The 17,005-nt window shown below is 30.4% G+C and overlaps 1 protein-coding gene across 1 annotated transcript in view; it reads left to right on the top strand.

The window, feature by feature from the left end:
* LOC111629756 (E3 ubiquitin-protein ligase HUWE1-like) overlaps positions 1-17,005 on the top strand; it is a 111,868-nt gene that overhangs the window by 15,544 nt on the left and 79,319 nt on the right. Inside the window, exons 11-13 of the mRNA XM_023373665.1 lie at positions 1,341-1,466; positions 8,410-8,552; positions 13,075-13,189. Coding sequence (XP_023229433.1) covers positions 1,341-1,466; positions 8,410-8,552; positions 13,075-13,189 — 384 coding nt within the window. The remainder of the gene's footprint in view (positions 1-1,340; positions 1,467-8,409; positions 8,553-13,074; positions 13,190-17,005) is intronic.

The raw sequence follows: 17,005 nt of genomic DNA on the forward strand, positions 1-17,005 counted from the left end.
GCTAGCATTTATATATAAGATTTTTAGTCTTACGTTTAGCTAGTTTCACTTAATTACATTTGATTAAAATTAATGTTCTTTGGTCTATCAGACCCCTTATGGTTATGTTGAAGTTTCTGGTTTGTCACAAATATGGGGTTTGTCATAAGAACAACAGAGATTACATCACAAAACATTAAGCATTGGATTGTAAACAGAAACAAAATTATATCTATTACATAAACCACTAAAATGTTCCTAATTTTTGTATTTATTTATAACAGCTCGCTATTGAATGGCTAAGACAAAGCACAAAAAAAAAATATAAAATAAAAAACTAACAATAATAAAGCAGAAGACTAATGTAGAGGTTGCTCAGAAAAATTTAAAAATATTGCCAAGCATTTGCCAGTTTTAATTTTTTTTGCCATTTCCACCACCAGTTTTACTTGGTAATTAATGCAGGTATTGGTAGCCTTATCAGTTTGGCATTTGGAAAGCAAAAGTAACATGTTAAGCTGCCCCCTTACATCAACAGGACCAGATGTTTGGTCTCTGATTTGATGTTTGTTTTATTAGTTATGGCAACACAAAACTTGTGCGATCTGCCTAGGTGGGATGCCTTTCAAGAGGTATTTTAAGGGTAACTGGCTTTTATTTAGGTGTTAAAAGGTGTTGAGAAAGTCTGGAAAACTCTGTGTCCAGTCCATCCTGGCGAAGTGCAAACCCACAACTGAACTACCAGTGTTCAGGGAACAGAATGACTTGTCCACTGGTGGTCCTCTGATTCGAACAAAACTTGGGGAGCCAATAGCCCTAAACACAAAAGCTTCTTGTTCAAAGCATTTATCTTGATTATAAAGCCAATAAAGTTTTATATTAATTTAAATACTTAATACTATGCTTTTATTTGTTATTGATGCTTAAGAATTACATTTCCTTCTGAAAAATGTTTAATAAATTTTTTTATACAAACATTTTTTAAAGAAATGTGATTGAATTCAAATAATTTTTACTTCCAGACTATCAGAATGAAATGAGAAATGAACTGTAATGAAGCATAATTTATAAAACTGAAGTTAAAAATAAATATCTTTTGGATTCAAAATACTAGCACAGCAAATTAAATGTGCTAGAGTTGTGATTTCAAGAAATTTGTTTTTTTGGTATATTGTATTTCTTAGTTCAGATGCAGTTCATTTTAATGTTTATTGTTGTGACTTTCATTTGATTTTTTGTTTTATTGAAATCAGATCTGGTAATTAATTTATGAAGTTAGTTGTAAAACAATTACAATTCAAAATATTAATTTTATAGTAATGTTTTAATTACAACATAAAAACCTAATAATTTCTATTTAGATGAAAGAAATCAGTCTGGTGAACATGAAGAACTTGTTATAAGTGTTGAAACTGATATGGATGACCATCATGATTCACAAATGATTAGTCAGCATGAAAGTGAATTTGAAGAAGATCACACACAGGGTAATTTCATTTTGTTTATTGCAAATAATTAAATTAAAAGAATTAATATTGTAAATTCTGTCATTTTCTTTCTGTATTAAATAAATGTTTTTAAAATACAGAATGTGGCAGATTATCCTGGTTTTTAAATGAAAATAACATACAAGTATATACTAAATTATTATTCTGCACTTAACCTCAAAACATTTAATGTAGGATTTATAAGTAATTACTTTTCGAATATTGTATGTTGTCTACACATCTTTGCAAGTGTTCTCTAATACGTTGCATGGCTTTCTGCAACATTTGAGGGGAATTTGTTGCCACTTCATTCCTGATCTGCTTCAACTCTACCAGTCTTTCAGTTGTTAGTGTGACTCATTTTGTCGAAACTACATATTCTGGTATTCAACAACACAATGCACAACTCTGGTTTAAGAAAGTTGTGAAAGTAGTGATTTCACAACTTTCAGTGTATATTTCAGTGTAGTGAACTGAATTTACTGCTAGCTCTGCTTCGATCTTTGAAGAAATAGACCAATTATGCTAAAAGTTGCTATACCACACAAAGCAATAAACCTAATACTGGATAATAGTTGCTCATGTCACTAATGAGTATCCATTAAAATAAAATGTATTTTCATTATTTTACACTAATTTTGATTGTTACTAAATAGCTTTGAGTTAAACAACATGTATACTCAAAGGCACTTTCCTCATGCCTGTAGTTTGTCACAGCTGTGCTTAAAAACAGATTATTTTGTTGCGTCCTGTATTAAATACAAATGTTAAATAGCTAGTTGATTTCATTTATTATTCATTCAATTACATCCATAAAATTCTAATACAAAATGAAGAATAGTTAGTTTTTCAGTGAGATGTTTAGTGAATTTTATTGATATTTTTATGCGCTGATTGCACTTAAAGGATGTTGAATTGATTTTAATTGTTCATTATTTAATATGGAACATAGAAATCAAAGTATTAGATACATGTTTACTTGATGATTATCTGTATTTTACATTTAAATTTTGAGTTTGTCTAAAAGAGAGTATGTTGTACCTACGACAAAATACAATGAAAGTTAATCAGAAATTTTTATAGTATCCATAAATTGAAGGAAAAATTATAATATATACAGAGTACTTAATGGAATTGATACTAGTTTTGGAAATTATTACTGGTTTACTATTTTCATTATATCCTCTGTTTTGCTGTGAGATATTTGTCCGTATGAAAGAATCTTAGTTTTGTTTCACCAGCCATATTTATAATATGGCTGGTGAAACAAATATATTAGTAAATTTGATATTTTCATTTGGGTGAAATGTCTTAACTCGTTTCTTCAAAATGAGAACAGCTAGATGCTAAATCTGTGTTATGTGGAGAATGATCCAATGTTTTCCAAAATAGTATGTTTTTCAGCAAATTTGAATTTCTGTATGGTTGTCATGGAGGTATTCATAGTCTTAACTCTTTGGATTTCCATATTGGATTTGGATGTAATATGCTTCCATTCACAGGATTCTGAATATAGTCTCTACTGGTAACTTTCAACTGTGTTCACAATTTCAATGCATTGGACATTTAGAATAGTACAATTTCTGATAAACTTATGTAATCATATCTCTGGATAAAATGAAGAGACATAAAATTGAAATGATTTGTTAATCAGATTTAATGTATCATTTATGTATGTATGTATGTATGAATGCTTTTTTTTTAGTATTTTTTGTTATATAAAAATTATGAAACTTTTGATTTAAAAATCTGTATTTATGAATTATACCTTCTTTTAATGTGTCATGTTTTGAATGATGATAATGAATTTTATTAAATAATTTTTACTATCATCATTTAAAACATGACACATTAAAAGAAGCTATAATTCATAAATACAGATTTTTAAATCAAAAGTTTCATAATTTTTATATAACAAAAAATACTAAAAAAAAGCATTCATACATACATACATACATAAATGATACATTAAATCTGATTAACAAATCATTTCAATTTTATGTCTCTTCATTTTATCCAGAGATATGATTACATAAGTTTATCAGAAATTGTACTATTCTAAATGTCCAATGCATTGAAATTGTGAACACAGTTGAAAGTTACCAGTAGAGACTATATTCAGAATCCTGTGAATGGAAGCATATTACATCCAAATCCAATATGGAAATCCAAAGAGTTAAGACTATGAATACCTCCATGACAACCATACAGAAATTCAAATTTGCTGAAAAACATACTATTTTGGAAAACATTGGATCATTCTCCACATAACACAGATTTAGCATCTAGCTGTTCTCATTTTGAAGAAACGAGTTAAGACATTTCACCCAAATGAAAATATCAAATTTACTAATATATTTGTTTCACCAGCCATATTATAAATATGGCTGGTGAAACAAAACTAAGATTCTTTCATACGGACAAATATCTCACAGCAAAACAGAGGATATAATGAAAATAGTAAACCAGTAATAATTTCCAAAACTAGTATCAATTCCATTAAGTACTCTGTATATATTATAATTTTTCCTTCAATTTATGGATACTATAAAAATTTCTGATTAACTTTCATTGTATTTTGTCGTAGGTACAACATACTCTCTTTTAGACAAACTCAAAATTTAAATGTAAAATACAGATAATCATCAAGTAAACATGTATCTAATACTTTGATTTCTATGTTCCATATTAAATAATGAACAATTAAAATCAATTCAACATCCTTTAAGTGCAATCAGCGCATAAAAATATCAATAAAATTCACTAAACATCTCACTGAAAAACTAACTATTCTTCATTTTGTATTAGAATTTTATGGATGTAATTGAATGAATAATAAATGAAATCAACTAGCTATTTAACATTTGTATTTAATACAGGACGCAACAAAATAATCTGTTTTTAAGCACAGCTGTGACAAACTACAGGCATGAGGAAAGTGCCTTTGAGTATACATGTTGTTTAACTCAAAGCTATTTAGTAACAATCAAAATTAGTGTAAAATAATGAAAATACATTTTATTTTAATGGATACTCATTAGTGACATGAGCAACTATTATCCAGTATTAGGTTTATTGCTTTGTGTGGTATAGCAACTTTTAGCATAATTGGTCTATTTCTTCAAAGATCGAAGCAGAGCTAGCAGTAAATTCAGTTCACTACACTGAAATATACACTGAAAGTTGTGAAATCACTACTTTCACAACTTTCTTAAACCAGAGTTGTGCATTGTGTTGTTGAATACCAGAATATGTAGTTTCGACAAAATGAGTCACACTAACAACTGAAAGACTGGTAGAGTTGAAGCAGATCAGGAATGAAGTGGCAACAAATTCCCCTCAAATGTTGCAGAAAGCCATGCAACGTATTAGAGAACACTTGCAAAGATGTGTAGACAACATACAATATTCGAAAAGTAATTACTTATAANTGATAATGTAGACATAGAATTAGTTAATACGCTCTCACTTATATTTCAGGAAACATTCACTAAATATACAGGCACAGATCCCATACAAAGACCACGAATACCGAAAATCAACACTTCAAAGGTAGTGGGGAAAACACTACGTTATGTAAACACTCACTGACTACCACACTACATCCATTTAATTTCTACACTCTCAGACATTCATACATTATGTTGGGGCAGTCACAGTAGTAACACAGCATGATCTGAAAATACAATCACAGACAGACATACACAAAACACAGTTCTATCACAAGCCTGCCTGGCAGAAAAGAATAGAAACACAAATAAATGGCATTAGAGAGCAATTATAGGCAGGCTGACACAATACACTAAAAACAACATAACACCCAAATTAAAGAAACAACTAAAAAACATTTTCAAGAAAATCAAAACACACACAAAACATGAACATCACAACACGCACATTACAGAATACATCGATACACTAAAACAAAAACTCGCAGCCAAAGCATGTAGAATCAAATGATACAAAACATGTACACTACGAAAACAACAAAATAAACAATGAAAAACTTTTCTACAGACAAATCAGTACCAAAACAAACACTGATACACAGCACAGTGGCACACCAACATCTGTTGGTGTGCCACTGTTGGAAATGGGGACGTTATTGAATCCATGGAAGAGAGCAAGTTCTACAAGTATTTAGGATTCCAACAGGCCAAACTAACAGAACATACACAAATAAAGCAAAGATTAATTAAAGAATACCAAAGTAGGTTAAATGCTATCCTCAGAACACAGTTAAATGCAAAACACACAGTTAAAACAATAAACACATATGTCATCCCAGTACTCACATACTCTTTTGGAGTTATACATTGAACTCACACAGATCTCGAGCAACTTCAAAGGAAAACAAGAATAATGCTTACTAAGCATAAACAACATCACCCTAAATCTGCCATAGAAAGATTAACCCTTCCACGTAAAGATGGCGGATGTGGCCTGATTGACATAGTTAACCTTCACTAAAAACAACTACAGTCACTGTGAGAGTTTTTTTACGGGAAACAAGAAACATCACAGTTACATAAAGCAGTAACTCTAGCAGACTCAAATAACACACCATTAAACTTACACTCACATCATACGGATACAACACAATATATAAAAAGCATAGACACCATTAAGCAATCATGGGCTCGAAAGCCACTCCATGGCAGGCATCCTTATGGCCTGGCCCAGGATTTTGATGACAAAACTGCGTCAAACAGCTCTTTCACCATTAATGGAAAATCTTACATACCATGTGTAATTTTTTGTCAATACTGATTGTTTGAAATTCCAATCCTTTGACTATTGTTCTAGTGTACTGGCTTCTGAGATCAATGCAACCACTGACAAATCCACTAAAAACTTTCCTTAACTAGCTTTTGTTTGTAAGTTTACATTAAGGTTTTTATTTACAAACTCGTAGGGCCAGTTGCAGAGACAATATTTAGACACCAACGATATTTAGAGATTATCTAGATCAGGGGTGGCCAACAAGTTGATCGCGAAGCCAATTTTCGTTGATCGCTTGCAATGTCTTGACTTAATGTGTTACACTTGTAACCATACGCAACGCATGAACGTAACGCGCAAACGCAACTGTAGTGATATTGGACCTTTGCATCCTTCCTCAGATGTGGTTTTGTCAGTCCATGTGCAATCCATTTGCGTACAGTTGTAAAGGAGGAATAAGAAATGTAGACAAAGGGTCGTAAAACCGAAAAAAAAAGGCGGGAAGAGGGACAGAGAGAGTAAATCAGGACACTGTAGAGAGAGGAAGGGTGAAGTGGTGATCCCAAAAATGACAACATTGAATTTCAATTTTTCTTCTGTTTAAAATGTAAATGTGTTTTCTTCATGTTTTAAATTAAATTGTGGCTTTTCTTACCTATCTAAACATAGTATGTATTTCACACCTCCTTCTTGCCACTTAGACTATGCCTATTATAACAAGTCAATTGCAACACGTTTTTAAGATAAAAAGTAGATCTTATGTACACAAAAGTTGGGCACCCTTTATTTAGATGACTGCAGTTTAGAAAAATTGCATTTGCAGAGATGGCAATTCTTGTTTCTACAGTTCAGACAGCATTTAGAAACTGGTAATTTGCAGTTCAGACAGCATTTAGAAACTTACTTTCTACACTCACTCGACAACATGTTTAGGCGACGTTTTAATTCAAGTGGAAGTTTTGTTTGTGGAAAAGTTTAGATAAAAGTGAATATCATTCCTTTGATAAATGTTGTAAATGGTATGAATTGACAAAATTATTCATTTTCAATTGCTTGGATAGAAAGTAATATAATTAAATACTTTAAAATTTATCTATGTTGTTTTTGAAACTGTGTTTGAGAATATATTGGACTTCGAACTCACATTTGAGTTATAAATAAACACTTGGCTTTATTTCCATCATTTATAGTTGATGGAAATAAAGCCAAGTGTTTATTTATAACTCAAATGTGAATTCGAAGTCCACTTTAAAATTTGTTTTAAATGTTCCAATTCTGATATTCAAATGGGTGAAGATTTAAAAATACAATTAATTTAAATCAGATGCATTTATTTACAAGTAGCATGTCAGTTATAAAACATTAATACATTTCAGGTCATTATTGTTAATCCTCTGGTCAAATGTTTTGTTAAACGAGACAATTTTAGTAATTACCAAAATTTTTTTAAAGAAATAAAAAAAATGTAATAATAAAGTAGTTAAAATTATTCATCTGAACAGTTACGAAGGGAGAGAATAATACAATGTCGGAATAATTCTTTAAAAATAATCTGAAGAATTTTGAATTAGATATAAATTTTCTAAATCTAGATTTGTTTGTATTTTGTCATTAACTGCCAAACAACTGTGTTCGTGGCGTTAAGATTTTGTTTTGGAAGCTTCAGAATATAGCTTGCGACCTTATTGGAGTTTTTTCTGATGTCACAAACGAATAACTCGATTGGCTGAATGACTTCTAAAAGATGGGAGTAATGGTGAAGAAAGTAAGAGCCAACATTTTGACAAGGTTCGTTTAGACGGCATTCAGAAAGAGAGAATTGCTGTCTTTGCAATGCATTTTAAACTGTGGTTCATTCAGTCAGCCAACATCCAGATGCCATTCAGCTGTTAAACATCATTTAACATAAACTATGTCTTTTCAATCGGTCATTAAAAACATTCATTTAGCTTTAGTTCAGCATTTATAAGTGTTTCCTTATTTTCATCTGTTGGAATTAGCTCTTCATTTCCAACTACTGTTCTCTTTTTTTCATGCACTTGTAATACAACTGTGATAGTTGCCATTTGTTTAATTGGTTAAGTTTTTTGTCAATCAAAATTTAAAGTGTGTAATCAATTTAGAATGTGACTTTTGCATACTTTGAGCACTACACTGTATATAAAATTTAATTATTGAGTAATATTATATTGCTTCTAAAACAGTATATTGAATTATTTAGGTGAAGATGATCATCAGCAGAGCAGTGATTCAGACAGTAATTCAGAATCTGGTCATAGTCGTAGTGAAGATGAAGCAGAACAAGATGATGATCAGGAAGATGGTGATGATGATGCTGAAGATGAAGACGAAGAAGAAGATGAGGTAATTTCCATAAAATTGAAAATAAATAAATGTTTATATATAGTTAACTCCAGAGATAAGGATTAATAATGAAATTAACTATATATAAATTTCATTATTAATCCTTATCTCTGGAGTAGTTTTTTGAATCAGACAGACTAGTTTAGTTATGTGGCATCATGCAGACAGCAGTTTATATTCTAAAATTGTGAAATTGTCAGCAGTGCATCAAAAACTATAATGACATCTTTAATTTCTCTACTTTGTCTACTTTCTAACAATGTAAAATACTTGTAGATAGAGGGAAATGCATTTTTGATATTTATTTTCTTGTAACTTGATTCAAAGATGCAGAAAAATAAACATTAAATTTCAACTTGCTATAAATTACAGTGGGTGATCGGTTAACGAACATAATCCATTCCAAGACTTTGTTCGCTATCCGAATTGTTCGTTAACCGATTATCGATTTACCATAGGTTTTAATGGGAATTTGATTAATTCGTTCTGGAGACTCCCCCAAAATAAAAAATATAGGCTATACTTTCTTACTACGTTTATTTATATGTAATAATAAAAATACATACGTACACAGTCTTGCGTTAAACTGAAGAAACATGACTAATAAGTCATGTTTTTTCAGTTTGAAAGGGTTAAAGAATCTGTCTAATGTCGATTGCTTTTCTCTCTTCTTCAGGATTTTTCGTAAGTAATTAATAGCATTGCAATTGTAGAAATCCCCAAGCCTCAACCTGGTTTGGATGCCATTTTAAGACCGTTGTTCTGACATCATCCCACTTCTTTACAAGATCTTTAATAGCAGATATCGGCATAAGTCCGCATTTTCAGAAGAAAACATATCTCGCCGAGTTTCTTGGTGTTCTTCATTCAAGAGTTCTTGGCGTTCTTCTGTCGTCAGATCCGTTTCAGGTTCCATTATGAACTCTTCGATGTTCTTTATTTCTCAGATGTGATTTTTGTTACTCCTTTAGCTGCTTGAGTCTTCTTGATTATATAGTATTTTTCTTAAAAAAATGAACTGCGGCCTACTGTAGACCTGTTCACGCCATACTGCCCAGCAACATTAAGCATCTTCTGCCCACTCTCTACCTTTGCTATTATACTCTCACCTTTCGAAAAAAAAAACAGACGCAAAACTTAATGAGTGCCTACCCGACAGTCTCGCGAATACATAAAAGAATTATTTTGTCATAAAAATAATAGGCTGGAATTATAAGGGAGAATTTTAAAGTTCGGAGGAATACTATCCGATCGGTATATACCGGCTTGAGCATCGATGTTGACATCTCCCACACTCCAAAAAGTTTCGAATTGTTGCCTGAAGACAAGGAAAGTCCAGTTGGTATTCGTTATTTTACGTCGCTTCTTCTTGTTTGTTCTGTGGGATGTTCGTTATCCGATCATGTGTTCGTTGTCTGAACATAAAAATCTTTCGCGAAAGTGTTCGTTATCCGATTTTTTCGTTGTCCGATCACCCACTGTATCTCAACTTCCACTGATTGACATTGGGTCTGTTTATAGTTGAAGGTTGATAGGTTTTCTTTTGAGATCAAGGTAAAACTTTATACTTTTCCAGGAGGATATGAGGAGAGTATGGAGCCACATCCATTTCTAAAGAACGAACTGCATAGTATTTTATTACTTCATTATCCTCTTGGTTAGAAGTCAGTCAAATTACAGTGTCATTGTTTTATTGTACTCAGAAATTTTTTTTAAGATTAAACAATTAGTTTTGTGAGATTGGACTATTATTTTTGTGAGACTTATTTTTTTAAAGTCACATAGTTGTCAAAAATCAATTACCTAGATTTAAAAATAAATATTATAGAAAAATCAAAACTTTCTGGTGTTTAATTTGGAATGTTTTCTTTATGAGAAATGAAGTGATTGGAGAAATAATGTTTGGACCACCCAAAAATTCAGCAATTATTGCCATGTCAAATGTACAAATTAAAAGCTTTATAACTTTATTCTGAATAATAAAATCCTAATAATAATACCAAACAAAGGCATTGATAAGGATAAATGAATAATACTGTTACCTAATAAACAAAAATTTTAATTGTTGCAAAATTTGAAAATAAAGTTTTTTTTTTTTTGTTCTTTGGTTGCAACAAAATAGTGAAAAAATTATTCTCAAAAATAAATGTATTGGTCCATTCAAAATGAGTTTAAATTGTTCCAGACAAAGAAGAGCAAATAATATAAAATAAATTGTCATAAATATATGTTTAATTAATATAAATAAGATGAAATTAAATAGATTTTACTTCATATTTATATTTATCATGATGATTATGATGTTTGATAAAAATAGTTGAAGATCATTTATGTATTGTAAAAATTAGAAAAACCTACAAATACAATAGATGTAAATGAATATACTGTATATTTCCACAGATAAGATGAGGTATAAATTTTCATCAGTTTTATAGTTTTAGCATATATTTGTCCTATAAGACGACCCCCAAGCTATCAATGGCCTATGAATTTAGTTCAGATCATTGATCATCATCTGGATAATAATACCGTATAGCATATAAGAAATTGTCCTATTCGTAATTTTTCAAATGAAAAAATTTTATTTTTTTGCATCTGGCAGCACTGCCTTGCTATTGTTGCAAACATTTGCACTGATTTGGGCATTTTGGTAATGACATTGACTATTCACAAAAACTATGGGCTATTCTATTTTGTGGAAATATCCTACTCTCTATTAGTAAATAATTAAGATTCGTCTGTTTTTTTACAATGGTTTTTTAATTTATATAAATTTCAATCTTAATTTTTTTTCGTATCTGTCCTATAAGACGACCCCTGAATTTTGGGGGCCTTCTTTTATGATTCAACTATAGTCTTATCTGCAGAAATATACGATAACTGTAGACCATACAGTATTTTTACTTTATCAGAAAATAATAATTTAAAATGCTATTATTAAAAAATATATACAGTCAAGTCCGCATAAGTCTTCATAGGTATAACTTGACACTGTCTGTTAAGTAGTCAGTTTTCTGTGGTCCTGGCCAATTTACACAGGCATTAATGTTAAAAAAACTGAGTTTACTCAACACCATTTAACTCGTCACCACTGGATAAATCGACATAATTTTGCTGTCCCACACTTGTATAGACGTCTGATAAGTCAACTCCCCTCCTGAAAAAATGAGTTCACACCACACAGTGTGGTGTGAATCCATTTTTTTTTTTTCAAGAGGGTAGTTGAATTAATTATTAATATATACATACTAAAAAAATGCCTTAACATTTTATGTATTTTTTTGTATAAAATAATAACAGATAAACAAAAAGAAAATATACAATCTATATCAACGTTGCAGCAGAATCCAATTTTGCATTTTCTCACGTCATGTGTTATTTGTAGCACTTGTTTCACATTTCTCTTAGAAATGAGTGTTCGAAAGCTAACAACACTTATGCTGAAGGAAAAATACGAACTTGTTTCTGAATTTGAATGTAAGAAAATTTTGCAAGTCGAACTTGCAAAACAAAAAAACCTTTCAAAAACAATATTGGTGGGAATCCTGAAGGAAAAGAGTAAATTAAGAAACTTTTTCTTGGATTTTCATTGTGGCTGTCTCAAACGCCAGAGAAAGTCGCCGTACAAAAATGTCAAAGATTCTCTTGTACATTGGCTTAAGTAAATTCGTTCATCGAATCTTTGTTTCAGGATCGATACTGAAAGAAAAGGCGATGGAAATTGCTGGGGTACTTGGAGTAGAAACCAACTTTAGTGCCTGGGGCAGAGAGATACGTTGCACTACTGTATTTTCCTAATTGTATTATTGTGGTTTTTTTTCAACTTCACTTTAGTTATCATATCAGATAACTTGACACATTTTCACTTCCCCTTGGAGTGTCGACTTATGCGGACTTGACTCATCTAAGACTGTTTTGCTGTTATGAGGAACCTGGGTTTAAGTCTCAATCAGGTCCTCAATTTTCATTAATATTTTGGTCTATATTATACCAAATCTAGAAATACTGTTCATTTTGTGAAGTAGACAAAACTTTGTCATTCATGAAATTGGTAATTGCATAAAGTGAAATTAGCTCACCATTGTTGTGAAATTTAGAATTTTGTAGTGTTTTTTGTTTCAAATTTATCTACTGTGATTTTGGCATTTTTAACTTATTTACATTAAACTATAATTGTAATATGTAATTTTGTTTTATAATTATCTGTTTAGTTTGTAGAGAAATGTTAGAAATTTCCATACAATCATATTTTGTGAATGTATAATAGTGCAGTTAATGTGTGATTTAATACAAATGATATAAAAAAATATATAAAAAAATCATACGCTTACTACAAGTACCTACATTGTAAAACAAGAGTGCTGCTTTACTTCATTTTGTTACTTTATAATGAATCATATTTTGACTTTTATGGATGATTTTGTTTATTATGTTTAAAATCATTAAATTAGGATTGTTTAATTTTATAAATTTAAGTGATTTTACATCTAATTTGAGTATAATTTTTAAAAATTTAAACTAGGAATCTCATTTTGATCTTAACAATGGCTTACAAGACATTGAAGAAGCTTTATTTGGTATGCAAGATAGAGATGACAGTTTGTTTTTTCAATTGGAGGAAGTATTTCCAACATCAGGTAAAAATAAAGCAGCTTTGATATATACCATAATAAATATATACATTGAATTGCCATAAAAACTAGGATACCTGTTTAATATCTGGTAGGTCCAGAGAATCTCTGGACCATATAACTGGAAAAAATATGATAGAGCATGAGCTCCACAAACTTTGAGGAATCCTCTTGACAATGTCTCCTGAAGAGCAGTCCACAATTCTGTGATATTTATAGATAGTGAATCACTGCTTTGAATTGAGTGATGGATGATTTTCTAGATGTGCTTGATAATGCTCATACTGGTGAACAAGAGGGTCAGTTCATGACTGTATCGATCAATATTCTTCAAACCATAATTTGGAAATTGCAGATGTACTGGTGCATCCTTATGTTGAAAGAGGACAAACAGATCATAGTGAATACATGGCATGAATGGGTGTAACAATTGAACGAATATTAATGTAATGTTCACCAGTCAGAGACTTATGTAACTGTATAATGGTCCTAATTTATGGCAGCTGAACACATTCTATACCATTACTAAGCCACCACCAGACTGTACAGTTCCTTGTTTACATACTTTGACTCATGGGGTTTTTCACATGTAAATTTTTCCATTTGCCTGAATCAGTTGGAAAAGAATCATCAGACTAGGCTACTCATTTTCAGTCTTCCAGTGTCTAGGGGCAATGGTCCTGAGCCCAAATGATGCACAGGATTTTGTGTTGTGAGGTAAGCAATGGCATTCAGGTTAATCATCAGCTATTAAAGCTCATATCATGCATATAATATTTGTACAGTCCTTACACTGATGTTAGTAGAGGCTCCAACATTAAACTGCAACGTTACTTTGCTGTTGCTTGAAGTGATTCTCAATAGAAAATGCAATAATTGAGCTGTTTCTCTAAGTTCAATGTTTTACTGGAATTCTTGTATTCAGAGTATACCCATGAAATGGTTGAATGTGAAAATTCAGACTGTTTCTCCAAAATGCCATGACCCATTTCATTCATGAGCACCTGCTGTCATATGTTGAAATTTGCTTAAATATGATAAATTGCCATTCTCACTGTGCAATCATTTTTTACGCTTTCACAGATCTCACTATGTACACTTTGTATACTCACACACACACACACATACTCACTCACTCTCTTATGAGAAAGGAGTAATGCTATGTTTTATGAATGGGATAGACTAACCCAGTTTCTGGCACTTCAATGTATATACATTTACAATTTTCTTTAATAAATATAATAAATTTTAATAATAATAATAATAATAATCTTTATTAGCATAAAGGGAAGTGTCCCTGTTGCAGGGGGTTATACAAAGAGATGATATAAAATTTTTACAATATTTACGAAATATATAAGATATTAGTATTAAACAATTTGATAGTTACAATAATATTATTTACATTAATAGTCAGATGTACAATATTGGTAATGTTTAATATACTGGCATAGATTTACAACATTTTTGTGATTTTAGTGAAAAAGTTATACAGATTGTAGAGATCTTTTTTTTATTCAGACTATTTAAAGTATTTCTATAATCTTGAGATGAGTTGTTTTGGAGTATTTGGGAGATGTTAAAAGTTTCACATTTTAAAAGTTTCATGTATTTTTGAAAGACTTTGACATTTTTGAAATAAGTGATCAATTGAAAAGTCATTGGTTTTACACCATGGACAAAGATTGTTTGATAGGTCAATATAAGTATTATTAATATATAACAAGTATTTATTTAAGCGTAATTGTGCAATCAGTCTTTTCACATTAAAGTTAATTGAATTTATCATATAAGGTTGTGATGAAGGTATTTGTAATATTTTTAGGTACCAAGGGTGATAGGTATTTTGATTTAAACTATTTTGATCCATATTTATAGACTAGTCAATCGCTGATTCCATTAACATAGTATAACCAAATTTCCAGTCTTGAATATTATCTTTGAATAGTAAGTCAGATATTCCAAAGGAATTTAGTATTTTATTTAGTTTGGATTGCCAGAGGTGCATTGTGGTTGACTTCTTACTACATTTGATTAATACTTGATGTAGAAAAGTAATAATTACTGTCACATTTGAATTTTAACCAGTAATAAAATTTAATTATTCGTTTCATAAACAAAGGAAAAGAGCATATACGGTTAGTTTCATGGCGAATTGCGTATCCTGGGACAGTTCTTTCCAGATGGAGTAATTTGCAGAGAAAATAAACATGGAAGGTTTCTAATTTTTATAAATAATCGAGACCCAGATTGGGGATGCATAATATATGATTGGATTAATTATTGAGTTATATAATTTCATATGCAATGATAAGTTTGAGGTTTTTAAATTCAAATATAAGTTTAGTAAATTATCTATAGCAGTTTTTACTTTGTTGTTTAAGTACGAAACATGGTCTTTGAACATATAATTCCAATAAAAAATAACACCTAGGAAATTGTTTTCATTTGCCACTTGTAACAACTGTTTGTCCAGATATATCATTGATTCTTTTTTGGAGATTTTACTATTATTGCGGAATACAAGTACTTTAGTTTTAATAGGGTTTATTGTTAAGTGAATTGTATTTAGATAAGAGCTTAGATGATTAATTTTTCTTTGTAATGCTATCTTCGTTGGAGCAAAAATTGCTAAGTCATCTGCATATAATACTTAGTGGAAGTTCCTATTATTTAGTTCAATTCCATCAGCACAGTCTTGGAAGATTTGGTCGATTTCAGATAAATAAAAGTTGAACAGGTATGGTGAAAGAGGGTCACCTTGAAGTACTCCACGTGATATTACTAGTGATGGTGAAACAGAGTTGCCCTGTTTGATTTTGACATTATAAGTTGAGAATAATTTAGATATTGTAGATGCGAATTGATTTCCGGCTCCTTTCATTTTTAGTTTATATACCAGTAGTGGAACAAAGACAGAGTCAAATGCTTTTTGAATATCTATAAATGCAACATATACTTTCCTATGTTTTTATTCAAATGGAGTTGCATTATGGATGATAGTAAAAAAATAACTGGTTCTGTTCCTTTGTTTTTTAAGAAGGCATATTGAAATTGAGCGTCGATATATGTTAATTTGGTCCAGTATTGAAATCTTGCAGCTAATAATGAGGTAAAACACTTTCTTATGGTTGATGATAATGCTATCGGTCTATAGTTATTTGGAGAAAGTCTATCACCTTTTTTATGTATCATTGCAAGTATTACTGAATTCCAGGAATCTGGGTAATTGATTGCTTTGTACATGCAGTTAAACAGGTGTAATAATTTCATTCGTGCTTGAGTTGATAACATTTTTAAGAATCTGAATGGTATAAGATCACTTCCTGGTGATGTGTTATTGCGAGTTTTATTTATAGTATCTTCAAGTTCTTTAATTGTAAAATTTGCGATAAGACATTCATTGTTAAAGTCACAGTTAGATGTTACTATCGGTATTACTTGAGTAACTGAAAAGCATTGATAAAATTTTTTCCATGTTTCATAACATATTATTGAGTTATCATCACATAAGTTAATTTTGAATTGAAATTTTTTTACTATTGACCAAAATGTTTTACTATTATTACTATTTTTTAATAATGTTGTTTCAAGTTTTGTAAGATATTTTTTCTTTTTTGCTTTAAGTAAGTTATTATAGGTTATCTTGAGTTTTTTGTAGTCATTAAGATTTACATTACTTGAATCTTCTCGAAATATTTTTAGTTTTGTTTGCTTCATCTTTTTCATCTTATAGCAATCTCTGTCAAACCATGGTTTTTTAAATTTATTTTCAATTAATCTTTTACCATTTTTAATTTGTATATAATCATTCATTATTTG

The sequence above is a fragment of the Centruroides sculpturatus genome, unplaced genomic scaffold (genome assembly GCF_000671375.1).
Source record: "Centruroides sculpturatus isolate CEXI.00-Female unplaced genomic scaffold, Cexi_2.0 scaffold541, whole genome shotgun sequence".
NCBI lineage: Eukaryota > Metazoa > Arthropoda > Arachnida > Scorpiones > Buthidae > Centruroides > Centruroides sculpturatus.